The sequence below is a fragment of the Dermacentor andersoni genome, chromosome 2, assembly GCF_023375885.2.
Source record: "Dermacentor andersoni chromosome 2, qqDerAnde1_hic_scaffold, whole genome shotgun sequence".
Lineage (NCBI taxonomy): Eukaryota > Metazoa > Arthropoda > Arachnida > Ixodida > Ixodidae > Dermacentor > Dermacentor andersoni.
Genome location: NC_092815.1, coordinates 117,282,019 through 117,304,229, shown reverse-complemented (window position 1 = coordinate 117,304,229; position 22,211 = coordinate 117,282,019). Strand labels below are relative to the sequence as shown.

Genomic DNA, 22,211 nt, shown 5'->3' with positions numbered 1-22,211 from the left:
CCGCTGGCTGCCTGTCGGTCCGAGCTGCCTCCCGCCTCTCGTCATATCTCGCGCCCCTCTTCCACCGCTCCCCTCATCGTGCGCCGCCGGTCGCCGTCCACGCACTGACACGTCTTAATCTTTTAAACCTTACAAACGACGCTACGACTACAACGCAACCCCCTTTCCTGCCTCCTCCCTCTCCGCCCCTGTCCGACACACAAACAAGCACGCGACGGTGGGGCCACGCGGCAGCCGACACCGCGTCGCTCCCTCCTGGCCCGCATCCTCTTCACGCCACCTCTCCGTCACCTACATGGTATACGTTCCTTTTTTTCCCTCCCGCGTAAGTGCCCATTGCGCACGCTTTATAATATTCTCGCCGAGGAAGCGGACGTCCAGTGGTGCGAGAATTAATTTAGCGGCAGCAGCTGCGGAAAGGAGGGGACGGGAAGAGTCGGGGTGGCGACTCGGCCGGAGGGCTTTTTGCCCCGAAAAGAGACAGCCAGTGGTGCGCGCTGAAGCGCTCGCTGCACGGTGCTTCAGCGTGGGTTTCTGCTTTGCGTGTTTCGTGCATATACCAACGGAACAGGGTTCGCAACTCCGCGGCCCAACGACGAGATGACTAGCGCTACATTTAGTTTAATAAAGACGCGGGAGTGTATCGCAGGTGACAGCTACTAGGTGACCGTAAGAAGCGAATCCTTTACCCATCGCCACCTTCCTTTCTTTTTCTTCTAAAATAAACATTGAAAGAAAGAACTTAAACGGGCGCCAATAAGGAATGTGATTTCTGTAACGCACGTGTTTGTTATCCCAAATAAGGGCACTATAGTTAGCTAAAGTTTCATTGCATAGCTTTTCAACCATGAGGTTAGGGGTTCATATAGAAATCAGGGCCAATAATTAACTCACCAGCGCTGGTCGTTCTCATTAGCACAGGTAAAGGAATTTTGAACATTACCCTTTCGTGTATCTGTCGAGCTTCACCACAGTGCACCTGCTTTACACAGGAGACATCATTTTAAAGAGACTGATATTTAAGAAGGCCACCAAAATTAAAAAAAAAAAAAACTTTCCGTTAGCAACATGGAGAGGGCACGCCCTTTTGTTAACATCAGTATTTACGGCTCTTAGTCGTAACGTCCTTGCTGCGTTAAAACAGAATTTTGGTCAGGATTAAAACACCGCTATAACGCCGCAAATAAGCATGCTATTAGAAAGGCGTACTCTCTCGACATCGCTAAGTGAAATTTGTTGCAATTCAAGCGGCCTTTTAAAATATATATATGCGCGCGCGCGCATGTGTGTGTGTGTGTGTGTGTGTGTTTGAAAATGGTGCCCATTGTGTCACGCTAGTGCATTGCGGTGAAGTTCGAGAGATGGCCTCCGGGCCATTGTACAACATTCCTGGGTATATTGACTGAACTAGCACCACTTCCAAAATTTTAGTACACAAAATGTAGACGGTAAACTAGGCACTCCACATATAATTTTTCCCAAAAAAAGATTCTTCGTGCATTTCCGCATTCTCTCTCCTTGCGTGTGCTTTTCTTTTTGTAGTTTTCTGTCATCCCTTACCCCTTCCCCAGCGTGGAGTGGTAAACTGGATGTTTGTCTTCCGGTTAATATCACCACCCTTTTGCATCTGATCTCACTCTCTCTCTGCGAACTCTACACGGATCACCGTAATGCTCTGCTGCCTAATCCGGAGACCGTTACCTCTGAAACTAGGCTAGACTCAGCGTTTTAAGCAAATGAGCATGTCTTTAAACATTGGATGTTTTTAAATGAGCAATCGGTGCGACTGCTTAAAGTTAATGATTTATAAGTAAACTGGTAGACTTTACTTAACTACAAGGTTATTACACATCATCGCAATATTTTTTACACTCGCTCGATCCCCTTTACAATAGTTTCGTGAACTTTAAGTGCACTAGGGCCAAGATACCGAGCTAGAAGAAGACAGGACGAACGCAATCTTTGTTCGTCCCGTCTTCTTCTACCTCGGTGTCTCGTCCCTATCGTTCACGAAATAATGCCTTACCAACTTGCCTCCCAACACACTCTCCTAGAGTTTAACATTATGTCGCCGATAAAAAAGAAGTACGACAGCTGCCCAGCATTGAATTTGGCGTACACACCTTGCAAACAATGTAAAATCCTTTCTCTAGAAAACGCACGGCTGTTATTACATCATTTTTTGTAATATGTAGAAATAAATGGCATGACCACCATAACAGTAAAACTGCTTATTGATTAAGCAGAGAAAACGCTTAAATGTGCATGTGAAGGTTAACTTTCATGGCTCATTCGCGTACCTGTGCCGTACGCGCAACCTGGTTATTCGCCGTCATCACCGAACACATTTACAGCCCTCCCGGGGCCGTTAGTGGTTTCCGGAATGTGGAAAAGTCTTAGATTTCGCTCTCACAGCCGTCTTAACGACTTGCCGCTCCATTTGTGTTTCAGGCCTCACTGGAGTATACTCAGGCACCCAACGAATTTGAGCGAGCTCATATTACACTGCGAGGCGGCTCCCGTCTCACATTTCTTTCGCACCGTACATTGCCCATTTACTTTTCTTCCTTTTCTTCCCCCTAAGATGACCATTTCATTCCCTTCTCCACTCCCTTGCAAGCAGCCTCACGCAACTGGCTACTATGAGACGGCTGTCATTATGTCAGTGTGTTTTGGCTTAATAGACGAAGAAAAAGAAAGCACAACGACCAGAGATGGACACGTCATTTACACAGCACGATTCGTGTCAGTTTGTCCGCAGCAATGCCCTTGTAGGTGAACGTTATTCCCGCTAAGGAAAAAAAAAAAAAAAGATTTGCGCGCATTCGCGATGGTAGAATGAAGTTGCATGGACTGACTGGCCTTTTCATAATGTACCTACGTCACATTGTCGCCATATGTAGAAAAAATTCCCCTATTACGAATTCTTGGATATAACGAATCAATCCCATTATATGGGTACTTTTGTTACATGCGGGCTTGACTGCAATTGCCGTTCTCTTGGTGCTCCGTCTACATGTTCGTGATGCCTGTATAATAAATGTACTTTCTTTCTACAAAGGATTCAAAACACACCATCGCGAAGGGGCGCTCGCACACACCTTAGCACATGAAGTGAAGACTTGAAGTCTACAGTTATTTGTCCTTTGCAATGCAGCACACACACACACGCACACGCACACACACACACACACACACACGCACGCATGCACATTTGTGTATGAGACAAATTTGAAATTCTCTCAATCAAAATAAATGACCTTGTTCTACTCAAATAAACGGGACATGTCCAAGTTATAACAAAAAAATTGATACAAACAAATGACTTTCGTAACACCACGCTGACGTGCGAGCATCCTGTGCTCGCATTCACAAAACTCTTCTTTCACGTAAGTGCCGGGCAAGTGGCGTTTCGTTATCATGCCGTTTGCGTCACGTGTGCAGGGCACCCGAGCACCAGCCAGCCAGGACGCGCTCCCACGTAAGATAAGGTTTACGAATACGGGCCGTGATAGATGTTAACACGTGTCTCCTCCGGCGGAGTCATACATGCCTTATGCGTCTAACCGTCTCCCACTTGCGCAGCCAGTATTACGCTTCGCGCGCGCCTCACACGCCGTCCGATTCCTCGTATCGCGACGTGCATACAAATCTGCGCACAGCGCAAGCCGGACGCACGGAGCAGAAGCAAGCAGACCTGCCGCAGCGGCGCACGGAAGCCGCGAGCGAGAATTTCGGAGACCGCACTGCCCAGCCTCAGCGTAAGATACATTTCTCACCGCCACAGCCGACACGGCGGCGCGGCTTGTATCTCGCGCAAGCTTGTCGCTCATTCGGCCGCAGTTTGCCGAATGGTCGGAGTCGTAAATTCCCCGGCATGCGCGCATAGGAGAGCCACATAACAGACCCGCTCTTCTAGGAAGTCCGTCGATATTTGCTTCCACACGGGCAAGAACTTTATATCTCTTTCGCGATTTGGCCAGGCTTGCGCGGGAATCGTGGATCCGGCCGGTCGGCGGAGCCCCGGGGAAAGACCCGCGCTTCAATCTTTCACTTCTTCTTATCGTATACTTTGCGTCTTGGCGTCCGAAAGCAAGATAAAAGGAGACCATCGGGAGCCTACACTATGTATATACAGTGCACACGGAGACGACTATATAGTGAGCGTATATGTGCGTCTGTAATGTATGTGTGGGCGTGAGTATCGCTGTACTTACACGAGAGCGAGCGCTCGCTTCACGTAAAGGGATATTATATACGTCAGTGCAGCGAGACAGTTTTACTTCCGCTGCGGAATCGTACGCTGCGGCGCGTCGTCTGCCGGCTCGGCACTATGGGGTGCGCACGTGGGAAACGGCGAGAGCGGAGTGCAGTGACTTCTTTTACGGCCGCGTACGGCGTGCACTTTTCGGCGAGCTATATGCGTTAGCTATATATGTGTATGCGCGCGCAAGCGACGTCTGCTGCCGGATGCGTGCAGACGGTCGCACTGCGAAACTGCCCGAAAGAAATCATTAGGTCGTACGAGCAGTCATAATGCAGATCTAAGCGGAAGGAAGGGATGACTCCGCTGATATGGCAACGAGACGCAAAGTAGCAATCGGCTTCGAGTAAAATAAAAAAGAAAGTGTTACTTGGCGTTCTAAAGTGTAGTTGTGCATGCGGCTATTATAGTATAGCACAGCGACAAGTTCTCGTAAGGGCAGGCCGATTTTGAATCTTCTTGAGCGACGCGCGTTCTATCTGCAGTGCGAAGTTCTTTTCTATCGTTTCTATTTATTTCTATATAAAACTGTTTATTTTGTATTAATTATTCACGAGGCTTCCTTATCGTTAATTTCTTTTTTATTTATTCCTTTGTAACCACTTATGTTTGTACTTTCTCGCATGGCACTACTCTTCTGAAATATACTGATACGACCTATAGTACATTGAGCTTGAGAGAGAGAGAAATACAAAACTTTTATTGTGTCCGTATAAAATAGATAAACGCAACGGGCGATCGCGTGTATCATGAACTGGTTCGATACTTCGATATATGCTGAGACTCGCTGTCTCGACGCGATTAACTGCTGCACGCTCCAGAGCAACTACCAAAAATAGAGAGAGAACGAAAGAGAGAGAGAGAGAGAGAGAGAGGGAGGGAGGGAGGAAGAATACACACTGACGCAATGGTATGTATGAGTAACGGCTAACAGTGGTTAACTAACGTATTTTCCTATCAGAAGAGGTGAAGTACAGCTAAACTCGATCGTGAACGAATTCATGCCTCTAAGTCTACATCGCAGTTCCTGGCTAGGAGAGTGATGTCTGTCTTGCTCACTGAGAACAACTGCCGTATTAATCAGCTGAACAACAAAAAAAAAAAAGAAAGAAAAAGAAGACGACAAAGAAAAAACGACATGACATAACTTGCTAAGAAATAGTATCTGCTATTTACATCGCAGCTCACGGTACAGAAACAATGCTCACAGAGTGACCATCGGAGTCGGTTACTTCACTCGTCGAGGCTGTACCGCTCGCGGGCAACATTAACGCAGACGAAAGGTAGCCGCCCTTAGGCACCTTGCTGAAGCAAAGCAAGGAGTCCCTTTGTACAACTTATGGACTAAGCGGGAGATACAGCGCCACTCCGCATGACAGCGTGCAGGAAAAAATGTTGGTGAGAGAGAGGCGATGCATCGAGTGTACGATGCGCTGCAGCCGCTGTTGCGCGTGCATGCATGCACGCGTGAGGGCCAGCCGTAATTGATGAATGTCTCCCTCCCGTGCGCACAACAAAGCAAACAAAGACGTCGTGAAAAGTCTGATGGGGATTTAAGGCCGTCGCGTGGGCGCAGGCTGAGAGGAAGGGTGAACGGCGAGGGGGGGGAGGGCGTGCGGCACGTCGTGCCCCTGTATATACTATATAGTATAGTGCAGCGAGCACACGTACACGCACGCGCTCTCGTACGGCCATCGCTCGCGCAAGGATGCCGCTGGCTGCGGCGCGCAGTCCATGCAAATGGAGCTTCCTCGGCGACGTGCCGTTGTTGTCGCGGCCAGCTGACTTATGGCGCAAAGCCGGCGTCGTCCCGCACGTGGCTCATTACCACTGATTGTGTTTACAGGAGCTGCCGCGGTCCTCTTACTGATTTACCTGCACGCACGGGTGTCCCGTTGCGCAAGCCGGCTGCAGCGGATATGTGTACACGCTTGTTGGCTCTCTGATATACACACTTCGCGTGCATTTGTTTTGTACGTGCGTGTTTGTGTATATATGAGCGTGTGTGTATAAGTGCAACATGTACGTGCATACGTGTTCTTCCCTTCTTTTTTCCTTTCTTTCTTTCGCACTCTCTTTCTTTCTTTAACCGTCGGCACTGGCGCTATGGTTTCACACTCGCCTGTTTGTCTTTCTCCGTTTGCCTTTGTTTAAGTGTGTCGCGGTGTTCCTCCGCGTAACTCCTGAGTTATGAAGCCTGCGCCCCGGCAACGATAGTGCCATGTAGCAGCCAGCAAACGATGCGTGCACGTCATCATTTCAGGTGGCGTATAGCATGATCTATGGGGGAACCATATGGCAGGGCCCGTACAGTGCGGCTCAAGGTGCCTTTACGGAAACTTCCCTCTTTGACGCATCCAACGTAAGAGTGAAACTCTGTGGCATAGCTGGACCAGTGGCGTACTGATGTATTCGTAGCTTCAAAGCAACCTTATTTATTTCTGCTTCCGAGTCACTCGCATAAGCACGTAACAGGTGACGCTGTGCCAAGTGAGGTTTTTACGACTGTTAGCCACGTGCTTTCTTCTTGGGTTATATCAGATCGTATGTACGAGCACGCCACGGGCTAAGTAGCCCCCCTATCTATTATGTTTATAAACCCACTCGATAAATAAAAAGGCCGATTGCAAACTGTTTCGACACAAGTTACCCAATATTGCTGTGATATTATATTAAGCCAACTCGATGTAGCTATATACGTTCTACTGACGAACAACATATTTTTCTTGTCTAACACACGCACGCAAGCACGCACGAATGTCGCATTGTTCATGTGAGTATATTTCGCAACAAAGTGTAGCGCATAGCAAATGAAATGTATACAAATCAAATCAAATTAATTATAGACTGCTGATCACGAGGAAATCCCGAAGGGCTGTGAGAGCACATCCGTGCTTGGCAGGGCATGCGCATGTAAAGTATATTCTGGTTATAAAAGAAGTACGTCTGACAAATTATTTCAACTTCTCGCGTAAATGGCCGCACTGTTCTTTATATTACGGATAGAGACCATGAGGTATTTCTCCATATAGGAACCTCTGGTGCGTCACAGTGTTGGAAGTTAGAAGGTATCCTCTTTCTCACGCGGTCAAATAGGACGAGTTCCAGGTGGGTGACCAGTGTCAAGCAGTGAGCAGCAGCCAATATTCGGTCGGTTATACCTCGTTTCCAGTTGTGCCAGTATCACTAGAGATCCGAAGAAGTTGAACGTGATGGCGGAAAATGAAGCGACGGTTAATGCCACTGCAGCCTCGTATGACAGCGAACACGAAACAGCACGAAGAATCACATCAAGCCGATATCTCTAGAATGTATACAAGACAACTGTAAATAAATTCGTTGTCAGCAACGTAGCTTCCAGCCCAAAGAATTCCCGGCATTTCTACGTACATAATCGAGGGAGCGTACGAGGCACAATAATCAGCAGACAGTGACACGGGCATCGAGAATGAGGCTCAAAAACGAATGAAGTAGGCATTACAGGTGACAAGTGAATGCGGCAACAGCGAAACGAGTCGTCACAAAGCCGGCGTCTCCCTATGTTTATAATCAGTGCCAGGCGTTAAGCCGGTCGGCGAGCTCGCGAGAGCGTCGCACGCCCGCGACCCGGCTGGCGATTCTCCAAAACGGTAGCAGAGCGCCCGGACGCTCTGCCACCGCGAACCTCTCGTTTGGACGCGCTTTCGCAGCGACGGCCGTGCGGCTGGGAAAAAAAAAAAAAAAAAAGACGACACCGGGCCACCGCTAGACAGCGAGTGAGGCGGGAGAGCAGTTTCGAGGTTGAAGTCCTCTCCTCCCGAGTCCCGCGGGACAGCGTCGCGAGGTGGTGAATCGCCGCGCGCGGCTCTTGTGCGCCGCCTTCTCCCGTTCCTCGCAGGCTGACTCATCGCTGGCTGCTGCGGGGACGCGCCGGCCTTGACGGGGCCGCCGCCGACAGCGTGCACCTGAATCGCGTCTTTGTTCGATCCTCCTTCCGGAGGCATCGCTGGTGCCGGTGAAGAAGCCGCCCACTGCGGGGGAGGCGACGAGCCTGCGGCGCCTTCCGTCCTTTGAAGTCGACAAGGAGTCTTGTCGTTTGGAAGCGAGAACCTGATCGCTTCGCATCTTCCGTGATTGTATGTATGTATGTATGTATGTATGTATGTATGTATGTATGTATGTATGTATGTATGTATGTATGTATGTATGTATGTATGTATGTATGTATGTATGTATGTATGTATGTGGACGGGCGACATCCTGGGGGATGCAGGTGGGGAATACTCTAACGACGCCGTACTCACAAAGCAGTCACATATGTGATACACGTAGACCAACGCGTTTAAAGAACTTCACGTGTCAATGCGTACACATAGCTCGGAATAGGATATGTCCTCATTTTTTATTTCTTACTTCGTGTGCGAGTCTTCAAGTCGCCAGAGTGCATCATTTTTTTTTGCCGTCATCCCACACCAAGTGCACGTGGACGAATTGCACGCGGACGTACTCGCCCCTGTGAACGAATGCTGCTCGGCTAAACGCCAACTCGTATCGCGGCCAGCTCCTCTTTTTGGGCATCCCTAAAGAAGCCAGAACATCTCGCACGTATAATCACACAGCCCTTCATTCACTCGCGCGCGCGCGTGAAATTGTGAAGGACCACACGACCCCCCACGCATCACCCGTTAGCGTATACGCCTGCTTGGCTCTACCATTCAGACATTGCGTGGAAGCAACGGCTCGGCGAGAACAACAACATGAGCGGCGTGGACCATTAATCTTTTCCGAGTCCGTCGTTGTGCTCCGCGAAGAACGCCGGGCTTCCCTGCCTACGCTCGCGTTGAACGCGCTGCCGAGGGCAACAATCCAGCGTCGTGGTCGTCGTTAGGAAACAAACCGTGCAAAACGTACTCGTGTAGCGTAACTTTGGATCTCTCTCTCTCACCGATGCACTTCTCCTCTCTGGAAACAGATGAAAACGGCACCTCCCTCCCGCTTAAGCCGAGTAGATATTTAAGGCACTACGAGCGGCTCCCTCCTGGATAAGTGGCCGGCGGGAAGGCGGCTTGCAGCGCTCTTGCAGGTGGGTACGTGTACCAGCATGAACTGGAGACTCGAAAAGAAAGAAAGAAAGAAAGAAAGAAAGAAAGAAAGGAAGCGTTCGAAAGTTCGGTGGAAAGAAAGTGGTCGAGGGAGAAAAGGAAAGGGCCGCGGGGTTCGGGGGGGGGGGGGGGGAGCTAACCACGACAGTATCATTAAATGCCCGGCCACTCGGTTGGTTCGGCCGCTGCTCAATTGCTTAGTGCGCATCGCACAGCGGTGCGTGAGTGTGCGGAGCTCTTCGACGGCGTTTTTTAGGTGCGCGAAACCGGCTTACGCCCCGCGTGCCTGGGTATACCGCGCGTCTGTGTACTCCAATGCCGGACCGACAAGGCCGTGGCGAGGTTGCTCTTTTGGGCCGGGCTGCCGGCCGGTTGCTCGAACCGGGCTACGTTCTCTCTCTTTCTGTCGGTGTCGGCGCGTGTGAGTGTTTTGTGTGTGGTGGGGAAGGGAGATAGAAAGACAGGTTAGATGTAAGAGTGATGTCTCCGTAAGTCCCTGCAAGCACGCGGCTTGACTGTAAACGCTCGTTGCCGCCGAAGAAGAGGAGACGAACAGATGACAGTGAATGGGGAGCCTCTCCCCCCTGTCGTCGCACATGCGTGTTCGGAGCGGTAATAATCGAAGCAGCGTTTATGGACGGACATATATAATAGCGGGTGCCGCGAAATTCCGAGTGTTCTAAAGGAGGGCGAGCTGTTGCTGTAACATGATCAGAAGAGTAGCAGTAGCTCCCTACGGGAATATACGGACAAAGAGAAAATACAATAAACGAGAAAGGTTTAGCGGTCTTTACTCGTACTTGAAGCGCGAAAAGCGCGAATACCATGTGCACATAGCTATTGCACAATCTCAGCACTCATTTTCTTCGCCAACATTATGGTTCTCTGAAAACGTGATGAACTGCGAAATTAATAATGCTTTAGAACTTTTCAAGTCACTTGCGACCTTTCCTTTCCCATCTTCGTTTCCATTTCTTTTTTCTGTTTCCATATTGTTTAATGCATGTTTTGCGTTATCACCTCTAACATACGACGCACGCTCAAGGATTCTCAGTGCTCGCTCTTGTATAGCGTGCATAAATTTCTTCGTTTCTTACTGCAGATAGCAAACTAAATAAGAAGTAAGAAACAGATTCAACCGATCAGCGATACCCGCTGAAAACGAAGCAAAAAGGAAGCGTGATTTGTGCAGGCAGTCATCAGGGGCTTTCTAAGCAGGGACATAAAGAAAGCAAGCAGACAAGCTTTCTTCAGCCTTTAGCCGCTGATAGTTGCAGATCCCGAGTACCTGTGCTTCGCCTCACGGCGTTCCCGTCTCTCCGGGTCTGCACATCACCTTGCGTACATGCCGTTATAGCTGACACCGTGGACAGCCTGTAATGACCGTTTTTCCGTGCTGAGTTATGAAACGTAAAAGGGCGCGAGGTGTCTGAGAAGGAGCAATGTTCGGCGCCGCCCGTATAGTTATAGCTTATGGGAGATGTCCGACAATGCCGCCCACACCGAAAAAAAGAAGAAAAGGAAACTTCGCAACGGGTTCGCAGTTTCGTCCCGGCGTCGCTGACTTACGAGTGCTTCTGCCCGAAAGAGACAATGCGAGCTGCTGCTGTTGCTCGTAAACTTGGCACCATATATACTATTCGTTATCTGCACAGAAACAGCAGAGAACTGCGACGATGTTCTGGTGCGCGCGAATAGAAACGTGAAAAAAAGAAAAGAGATAAACAGACACACAAATAGAGAAAGCAAATGAAGAAGAAGGAAAATAAAATAAAAGCCACTTGCGATGGTGGCACCGCGGTTTGTGACTCATATTTCTGACTCCAAGTAGCAAGTCATAAAACGTTGCCCCTGCAGAAACAAACGTTCGCGGGGCAGAAACGGTCGTCTCTTATATACGCGACGAGGAAGCGCGGTAGTGAGTGATTTATCGTTACGGACGGCGAACATAACCGTGTCCCGCGACTTCACGGAAGCAGTCTGTGTGGTTTGGGCACTGACAGAGACAGTCTGACTCTTTTCTTCTCACTACATATCCTGTAGCAGATACGATAAAAAATATCGTAGAAGGTGCTATAGCTAGAAGCTTCATCGTACACAGATGACAGTGAATGAGAGAATGCTGGTTCTTGGAAAGAATAGCTACATGTAGTCATCTATAGCACTACTATTCGGGAATGAAGAGTTGAGAAACAGGTAACATGTACAGTAGGGAGCACTTGGGAGCGATTTACTGTTGCTCATTACATTGGAATTGCGCTGCTTATTCCTTGATGTTATATTACGTTGCATGAGTAGAATACATTAACAGAAGCTGCGCCGGCCTGCGTTCCGAACGAAGGCTGAAGTTGGTTTAGTTGGCGGTGACTGTACGTCGTATATGTACATAGGAATAATTCGACAATGATGAAACCTTGCACCTTGCTTATACTTGAGCGAATTCAAATTTCGAACGCAATAAATTCAAAGTAATAGCAAAGCTCCGTCTCGTAGACACCGATTTCCCAGCTCGAATGCTGCCGCTGCGGGACAAGTAACCAATTAGGAAAGAGCAATTATACAAACCCAGCATACACCGAAGCCAAAATAAACCTTCTTCCTTTAATAAAATGCGTGAATAATCGCAAACTTTCCCTCCTATTCACTTACTGGATACTTTAGACGATGAAAAGAAGCTAATGTTCCTCAATTTTTCAGAACGTTCCTTACTACGGTGTCATATGGCTTTGTATCCATGGCCTTTACTCGATTAAATGTATTGGGACGCCTTCATTTCCGTTAATTCTTTCCCGTCATTTACTATAATATTTTTTTGGCGCGTTCGTTCAGAGCGACAAGCAATTTAAACACGAGAATCGTGGCATACGGAAACGCTATCGAGTCCGGTTCTGCGACAAGGCGCAGCTTATTTTTGCAGGCGCTTTATTGCTTGTTCAGTGGCGCGCTCGTCCTTACGAAACGCGTACAAGCTGTTCAAATTACGAATAACCGTTTCTAAATAGAATTTGTGTTCCTTTAATGAGCTTTAATAATTGCCACAGGCTTATCTAATTATGGTCGAAGCTTCCAGCTGTTTGCAGCTATGCCACCTTCGCTTACATACTTGATGCCAAGCTGTCAGAACAAGATGAATGAAGGTGATCCATTTCTCGCAAGTGTCACAGAGCAATTAGTCGCGCTTTAAGCGATAATTCTTTAGTGTTTGTAATCAACGTGCAAGACGCCTGCAAGACGGATCGGGAAAAAGCGTGGCAGGTTTTGTGATCACGCATACATTCGATAACGGCGAAGATTGAAATGCTGGTGTGGGCGCAGAAATAAGAAGTCAATTTTCAATTATAATCGCTGGTGCTCATTTGTATTCCTAAAGTATATTCGTTATTTTTTTGTTAAAACACGTGCAATAAAGACTCGGTCAGTTATAAGTTCATTATACATGTACTGACGTCATTTCCCAGTCCAGATTGGAATATTCCTTTTAATTTCAGTCATTAAATGTCCTTATAGGCATTTCGGACTTTTCACTGCGCTTTCCAAGCATACCAAGCGTTGTCTAAATTTCCTACAACGAACCAGAAAAATGGAAGCATTTTATGCCTCGAGTGTGCCAGACTGACGACAAGCTGCTCTGACGTAAGACAAGAAGTCTGAAGAAGTAAATAATAACTAAATGTTAGGTGACAAAATAAAAAAACTAGTGACATAGCTGCGTATACGCAGCTATGTGACTGTATCTGTATATATTGTACTGTAAACTGTACTGTATACCGTGACTGTATGCGCAATACTGTAACGCGCGTCCGACAACTGTGATTAGCGTTAAAAACTAAACTACCCTGTCTATTTACTATCAATTCGGACGTGGGCAGCCTGGACCCGGGTTTTCAGCTCAGACATGTCTGGCTTGTGCTAAAGATATTCAGTAGAGTGGACAAAAAAAGGCTCGCGTTTAAATTTGTGCGTTTGGGTCCACGGAAAGAAAAAGTTCTAGCATCGACAGTAAAAGAACAAGTTCCTGCAGTTATGTTAATAACACGGTGACTATTATTGTTTTCAAAATAACAGCTTATTAACTTAATATGCGGCATTAATGTAAAGCGTAAAATGTTTTTTTTTTTCTGTTCACCAGTTGCTGCGACGTCACTGACAAGAATCCTTATTGTATATTGTTTTTAAAGTTTAAATTTTCCGAACATCGCTTTAGTAACAATCTTTAACGTTGCAAGCACGGAAGTGTGCAGTAAGACACCCTGTAATCCTACAGGACATGCCCCGCCGACAGTGAGCGGAAGCGGATAATCGTGCGCAACGAACGGTGCATGTTGCTTGCAAATACGTGCCACGGTAGACATACGCGACATAAGCAAAAGGGTTTCCTGTCGCTGCATAAACATAGTGCGAATTGGTGGACAGTTGAAAAGTGACTGAACAGTTCTGCAGTCAAAGCACAAGCAGAGCACTCATCCACTTGCTTACGCTATTTTGTTGCTTTCGATTAGTCTAGGAGAGAGAACGGCCGTGTGAACTTAGTGAGGTTATAAGACAGTGTCTGTTCATGCATTTCGCGCGCTTCGCGTGCATCTTTGTGTTGTTCATCCCTCATTAACGTCATACGTTGCAGTGTGCCAAGATGACGACTTTGCATTCTTCAGCATCATTTTGCTCACACCTCGGAAGAACACTTCGGGAAGAACTCCCACATCAGTGAACGGAATCACTATAACTCGCACACAAACATTCAACAGTTCAAACTTCATGCAGCTCTTATCGGTGGGGGTTGAACGGCAAGGACACATTTACATGTAAAGAAAAGGTGGCGGGAAATAGTGCTTCGGGTGAAACCGTGCTGTTGCGTGTACTTACGGACGCACTCGTGGGCGTCGTGCGCCGTGGCCCTCCCCCACGGCCGGTCGTAGTAGAAGGGCTTGCACTTCTCGCAGTCGCGGCCCGCGGTGTTGTGCTTGCACTCGCAGGCCAGCTGGCCGTCCCTGTTCTGGACGCAGCGCGAGCCGTGGCCGTTGCACTTGCAGCGGCCGCCCACGGCGAAGTCGGACACGGCGTAGTAGTAGGAGGCGTCGCGCGCCGGCACCAGCGTCTCGTTGTCGGCCGAGGCGGGCTCCGGCAGCGCCCAGTTGGTGAGCCGGTTGAAGACCACCTTGACGTCGGTGGCAGTGACCCACTCCTGCAGCACGGGGCTGCTGTCGAACTCGTAGGCCGACGGGCGCCCTTCGAGCGTCGAGAAGGCGATGCGAGCGCCGGAGAGCTGCTCGGTGCTCGACTGGGGGTCGCTGCAGAGCGGCTCCTGCTCGTTGGCCTTCGTGATCAACGCGCGGTTGGGGCGGCCATACATCTTGCGGCACTGCGACGAGTAGAACTGGAACGGCTGCCACGAGCGGCCGTGGTCGGTGCTCTTGTAGATGGCCAGGGAGTCCGGCTTGGCGCCGCAGAACTGCAGGCTCACGTAGGTTAGCTCGTACTTCTTGCCCAGGCTGAGCACCAGGGACACGTTGTGCAGCGGCTGCTGGAACGGCTCGGACATCCAGCAGGTGACGTTGTTCGGGTTGTTCAGGTCGGTCAGGTAGGCAGCCGGGTGCCGGCGCTTCGGGTTGCCGGCGTCGCAGATCTGGCAGTTGCGCACGATCTCGCCCTTCTCGTCGGTGGCCGTGGCGCAGTAGCGCGACGGCGGGTTGCCGCACTCGGAGCTGACGCGCACCTCCTTGCCGAACGCGGCGTTCACGAAGTCCGGGATGCACCGGCGCGGGTTGTTCATTTCGTCGAAGCACGGGTCCTGCTGCGTCTGCGCGGCGAACATGGAGCTCAGGAAGGCGGACGAGGAAGCGGCCCTCGCGGCTGCCGTGGCCGCCAGCGCCAGGACAAGCAGCAGGGCCGGCAGCGGCGGCCCGCCGCCGGACACGAGCGCCGTGGGGGCCCCCATTCACAGGAGACAAGCGGCGTGCCGCGCTCTCGGCGCGCTCCTCATACTGCTGCCGCGGACGCTCTTCTCCGGCCGCTTCGAATGGGGCCGCCGTCCCGTCCCGTCCCGCGCCGCCTCCCATTGGTCGCGCGCCGCGGCCCGGTGCGCGAGGGCGCTGGAGCGCGCGGGTGCGCTTCTCCCGCGCGCACCGGAGGGGCGTCTTCCCCCCACGGCACGCTGCTGGCATGGACCAGGTGCCCCTCTCCCGCCTCTGCCGCCTTCGTTTTGTCGCGCCCCGGGGGAAGAGATACGCGCTGGAGCACGCTGTTGCGCGCCCGAAGGGAACGGGCACCAGAGCTTCGAGGGAAAGTAGCTGCAGAGGCTCGACGACAAAAGGAGTGAGCCGAGGAGTTGGCCAGTGGTGGGTTGTTAACGGCGGGAAACATTTTGTGGCTGACTCATTTTTTTTTCTTACGAAAAGAATGCGCGACGAAAGGTGTGGCTACGAGGAGGGCTTTTGCGAAGTTGGGACGTAGTGCAAAACCGCTAAAGCTTTTGTGTGTGTGTGTGTGTTTTAATGCTTAAGTTTTGTTTAAAGTATTTTGTTCTACCTCTAATTATCGACACTCATCTAGTGCATTTTCGACAAAAAAAAAAGGAAAGTAGTAGCTGTCGCCACCGTAAGGCTACAAGCTAATCTCTATTTGGAATAAATGACAAATCACTTAGAGCACTAAAGGGTTCATACCGTTCAGCGAGGCAAAATATCTGGAGCGTAATGCTGCTGTGAAACAAAAATGACTCGCGACAGTGCATGTTGAATGTAACTTCTGTTTTCAAATCTGGTGTGCTTGTAAATGAGGACAGCGACTTCGGCGACTCACTATTATGATTGCACTCGACCACTGCGGCCGCAGTGAATGTTAATCGCGTGATGTATTCGTCCTGTTGAGAAGTACCACTGTGTTTTCTTAAATATGACACGTTTTTTCCAATTATGACATCTATGGGGAACAAATAAAATACACATTTCTCTAAGGAAGCTTTCTCTTTTGCTACACAGCAATTTTCAATAAATAGAGATATTAATACAACGTAATGACATCATGTTACCCTCCTCAGGGTACTGAAGGACGGCTTGCCTGCAGAATCAATGTCCCTTCAGCTACCATCGTGGTCTATTTGAACGCTAACAAGTAAATTCACATACAAGTTAAAAGTAAATCACGAATAAATTTTCTACAAAGCATACTAGTATGTCGCATGCCTCGAGCAAGGCTTTCAAATACTGCTGTTCTTATTCAAAATTTCCCTTTCGATTTTGTTTTGTCCACGATATTCCAGAGGTCGCACAGTGCAGCTGCCGCGGTGTCAAATTATAAGGCATTTCCTATGTCCCAGTGTATAACACTTAGTGCCGCACTCTACTGATCATCCATGTCCATTGTGTTTTTCCAGTGACAGCGTAATATGGAAACAAGATAAAGAAAGACAGAGTGCTTGCCTCTCTATAGAGCTGCAATCCTGTATAGAAGACGGGGGCCGGCACCAGGTGCATCTTTGTGAAATCCGGCAGGATGACATCGTTTCCGCTTTGAAAACACAGCCACGCAAATAATTAAACGCCCTCATTCCTACGAACTATAAATCTTTCTTATAAGTGTCAGTCTGGTTGGTCCCCGGTGCACAATTGGTCAAAATTGCACCTCCACCAAAAACGTTACGGGGATATTTACAGACGCCAGAATGCATTTACAGGCGCCGTTAGTATGGTACAACACTCTATCCAAGGCTAAGGTCAGCACGGCCACTGCGCGGCAGTCAGAAACATTGTCGTTGTCTTGGTCGATGCACAAAGCGCGCCACATTATATCGGTTTAATGCATTGTAAAAATGATTGTGCTCTATGCCTTGTTCCTGTTCTTTTTGTGCATTTATTCCTGTCGTATTTAATGCATGAAAGCAAGAATAACGAGTGCACTGTGCAACAATTACCATCTTAACAATGCATTAGCTGGATGCCATATTTTGAGCAGTATAGCATTGCAAGAAAGCCAGCTCTATGCTATAAAAAGTATGTATCCATAATTAAACAACGGTGTCTTATTGTATGTGTTTCTCTTTTACGACCGTAGGTATAAGCATAACATCGTGCTTCTATCGGCATATATTCACGTCTTACACAATGACTTGAGCACGCGTTCATCTTATTGGTATCGCTGCTGTTGTCTTAGCAATCGCCGTTTATAGGGTGTCCCAGCTAGCGTTAGCCAAGTTAGTCAAAGAAGATGACAAAAAATTAAGAAAACACGATGCGATATACCATCTTAATACGGACGATGTTCGGTCGTCGGACATCTGACGACCGAGCACCATAGGTCATTTTTCGAAGGATTCGGAGGATTCTGCCGTTAGTACGTGTGTACCATGCATTTGAAATTCCGTTGCACCAAAACTCAGATAACGCAAACGACAGTGCTTCTCATATTCTTATAGACTTCGGAGCTCCCGTTGTGCTATAGGGGCATTGCAACAGGACTGGGCGACATATCCTTACAGTTACGGGGTGGTTTCATAACTGAACCAAGTGGCTCTCAGACGCCGCGTAAAGAGAACTTTAAGCACGAACGACGATTGCTTGCAGTAGCTCGATGCATGCTAGCGTATCATGTGTACTCTACCTGGAAAACAGCTGAAATTCTGATTTGGCATGTTTTCTTTCTCTATTTTTTGCTTACATTGTGAACGAATAACTTCAAATTACGATTTCTGTACGTTCTTCGCTTTGTCTTGTCTTGTTTCTTTGTCTTCTTTGTCTTGTTTCGGGGGGGGGGGGGTTATGGGGATGAGGTAGGGTAGAACTCCACTGACTTCATGCAGAGTGTGCGCTCACGGTGAAACAGTTCACACTATCACAAAATCATTTGGAAAACTTAAGATGGAGCCTGTATACTGCAATCATGTCAGAAAACACGAAGATGCATTTCCTTCCACTACCTCCAGAAAACGGTAAGGGCGATGAGACTGAGGGAGCGCCTATAGTGTCAGCGTTGCCAGTGAACGAGAGAGTGACAGGAGAAAAAGAAAAAAAAAAGACAAGGAAAAGACACCGAAAGAAAAAAAATGCGAGTAATGATTAATAACAAGGAAAAGAAACAAACTAATAGCAAATTCTGATGATGTACCCAAGGGAAACGCGCGCAAGTAAAGAGCTTCCGGCCAAACTACGTAAAGGACCAGGCGAATAATAAGAAATAAATAAATAAATAAATAAATAAATAAAGAAAGAAAGAAAGAAAGAAAGAACGGAAAGAGAGAAAGAGAAGGAAAGAAAGAAAGCTGTCTGAGAGAAGCTAGAAAGAAAAATGCAAAGACACTAAAAGGCCGGGCAGTCGGCATCAGTCAAAAGGAGGCTTCTGTTGGTTATTTGTCTTTTTATTTGGTCTCTCGTTCGTCTTTCCAACGAATAACACGCGTCCAAAATGCGAATCGTTTTACAAGTTGGTTCCGCGACACTTCGTCGTTTTCTAAGTATTGTATGAGTGACGAATGGCGTCTGTACTCACGAGGCCTGAGAACTGTCAACCGGCGTGTCGAGGTTTATTTACTTCTTTTTTTTCTGTTGTGTTCGGGGTTATTGCTACAGTATAAAAGAAAACCACTTACTTCTTTTTAAACTGTGCGCTTGGCCAGAAGGTTGCGAGCCGAATTGGTAAACTTCACGCCTCATTATGTTCCCCCTCCTGACTGTCTCTTAAGTCGGCGAGTTCCTAAACATCCTCAGCTCCTTGTGGTGTGGCCCACGGCGAATTAGACGAGCAGTCGAGTCAGGATACTGTGGACATTTCTTTACCTAATCGAATATTTCTGTGGCACTTAACGACTCATTCACTAAATAAATAATCTCTCATTAAGATATGTTGGCGCAGTGAACGAAGCGCATGAAAGCGAAATTCCGAACGCGTCTTTCAGTTTGAAGTAGTATAGCTAATAATATTTTAATCAAATTTTATTGCCTTCAAGGCGGTCAAGTGTCGTAGTAGAAGCGCCGTCATATTGTCTAAGATGGTTGCTTTAGTAAATTTAGCAATTTCGTCGCCCTAAAGAGCATTACGGAACAGATTATGTTTTTTTTTTTGTTAGTATGATGATGAAGATATCAGACTAGTCGCACCCAGTGAATATGTCCTTTGGCTTAACGGAACCTTGTCATTGATTATGGTGAGCTCCAGTGAAATAATTTTGACGATTTGCAACTGTTGCTAAAGCCAGTCTTCTTCCCTTCCGCGCAAGGCAAAGAAAATCCCGTTGTGGATTGTCTGCTGCGAAAGTGAGGAGAAATGGCAAAAGGGACCAGGGTCAAATTCTTTTTAATTTAAATTAAATTATGAGGTTTTACATGCCAAAACCACTTTCTGATTATGAGGCACGCCGTAGTGGAGGACTCCGGAAATTTCGACTACCTGGGGTTCTTTAACGTGCACCTAAATCTAAGTACACGGGTGTTTTCGCATTTTGCCCCCATCGAAATGCGGCCGCCGTGGCCGGGATTCGATCCCGCGACCTTGTGCTCAGCAGCCCAACACCATAGCTGCTGAGCACCCACGGCGGGTTAGATTCTTTTTGAAGTCTGACAACGAAAATGTAGGAAAAGCGACCATTTTGCATGAACTTTGCGACAACTTGAAGTGTAGTTTGGGGGTTGTTGCATTGCCAACTGAAAAAGAGTACTAACGGGGAAATGTTGTCTAAATTTAAATGAGATAAACGAGTCTCGCAGTAACGTTAAATCGGGTCTTAGCGAGCTTGAATAGTTTATTTACTCAGAAGTGGCCAGCAACTTATGCCGCAACTGTGTCTTCGGCTTCTCTACAAAGAATATATTGATAAATGATTCAAGCACGTACCCAGGGGAGGGCTCGGAGGAGCCCGCACCCCCCGCCCCCTTCGAAATTGAGCGGCATAACTCCCCCCCCCCCCCCCACCCCACCCCTCCGACTTTCACTCGACCACTCCTCAGACACATTCCTAAAACGCCGCCAAATCAATCTTGAGACTTGACAGCTATTCTGCGGTCAACATTTTGCTGCCTTTTTCATCCTTGTGGATGGTGGTAGTTATCGCCATATCCTGGGGTGTGAAGGCCAGTTTTCTCATCGATTCGGTGCCCGCGCGATTAACTCGAGATGCGTTCAGTTGTCACCACCCATTGCAACGGTCACACGCATCTCTGTTGCTTCGTTAGTTCAACCTTCTTTGTTTAAGCTGATCCAAGGGCCAGGAAAGAAATTCAATTTGTCGTCAGCTGGTCTTATGCTCGTGGAATGAGTTGCGGCCGTAGAAAACGCTAGTTGCATTTAACTTTCCCTTTTGCTTCACTATTTCCACCAGTGACGGCTAGCCGCGATGCTGGCAGATCCTCGAAACCATATACCCGTGATATGGGTTAGATTAGGTGGGAAACAAAATCATAGGAAACTGTGTCCACCGTCAAACCCTGCAATAACCGTTAAATCCCTAAGCAATATGAATGTCATCCGTTACCTCGTCTGGTTATTCCCTAATTGTACAGCACTTTTCCTGCAAGATTGGTAAATGGAAACAAGAGTCGCAAGGGTTGGAGAAATTAAGCGACCTACTAAGGAAGACAGCCGAGACAACATCCAAACAGCAAGGAAAATCGAAAATTAACAAAATTAACCGTTGTTTGTGAAAATATTCATGGATCAACATCTTTTTATTTAAAAAGGGAGGTAGAGACAACGCCGCCAGAAGTTGAGAATGATTTCGTGTGTATTGAATGACGCTCCTACGGTTATCAGTCGAGCCGCCTGACGTAGCCACTTCTCTGCTGTGCTTATGTGGGTGTTTTTCTAACTTTCCGCGGTGGGCGCAGTACGTCTAGAACCGCACTGTCCTGCGCTCTGCGCGGTTGTACATGAATGGCAGCCACGAATCGTTACGCAACTTCTCAAATAACAATGCGAGTCGGTTTTGGCACTTAACTTGGCAGAGCAGTAAACGACTGATTCAAAAGAACTGTGATTGTTCCGCAAATATATATTTCTCTATTATCCTTTCAGAGGTAATTCAACAAACGCTACTAGAAATCTTTTATTTTACACTTTCGCTTGCTTGTTGTTGGCAGTGTTCTTCCTGCGCTTCTTTACTGCGCCGAATAGCAGATCAGAATATTGATTCAGGCCGACATCTCAGCTTTTCTCTAGTAATAAATACCTCTTTCTTGCGCTAGTCTTTTTAATGTGGTTCCTTGTTTGTCAAGTAAAGGAGAGGCTACCTCACAGGCGTACCTGTGAGATACACCCTTCTCTTTTGCGGGTTTACGTGTGTTTATGGCGAATGGTGGGCATTATTCATATTTGTGCTAGTAAAGGTACCCCCCCCCTCCTCCCCCTAAAAAAGATCCTGAGTACGTGCCTGAAGAGACCACGTGATGATAACAGGAAATGACGCAGTCATGAGTTGTCTTTCGAGATTCGCCGAAGCGCCATGCCTCACGTAGAAGTGACCAAGTTTGAAGCGCGCTTCTCACAGCCATAAAACTAACTTTTCAGGTCAGAGATAGTACCTCTATCTATATAATGGAGTCTCAGAGCCACTCCATTATAGTGCGTCCGCAATCCGCGTACTTCTCGCACTGATCGAGCCGACATTTGAATTAAGCAGCATAAAAAATGACGCGCGATTGTACAGGGTTTATGCATTTACCGTGACTATTTCGTAATCAAACGATGCATTGGCAGCCGAGCCCAACTAAGAAACTACTCGCTTAAGAGTAGCTTCAATTTTAGCTATCGAGGCCAACTCATATTTGCATAGTCATGCAAATTACATCTAAAACACAGAAATGCTTTCATGAGACAGATATTGAATTTGAAGGAAATTTCTTGCATTTTAGAGACAAAAAACTTGGAGCACGCTTAAGCTTCGC

General features: G+C 47.9%; 1 protein-coding gene across 1 annotated transcript in view; it reads right to left on the bottom strand.

The window, feature by feature from the left end:
* The window catches only part of LOC126541330 (netrin-1-like), a 176,784-nt gene extending 161,427 nt beyond the window's left edge, over window positions 1-15,357 (bottom strand). The window contains exon 1 of the mRNA XM_050188077.3: window positions 14,209-15,357. Within this exon, the coding sequence (XP_050044034.1) occupies window positions 14,209-15,280 (1,072 nt within the window). The 5' untranslated portion in view covers window positions 15,281-15,357. The remainder of the gene's footprint in view (window positions 1-14,208) is intronic.
* Window positions 15,358-22,211: the final 6,854 nt, after the last annotated feature.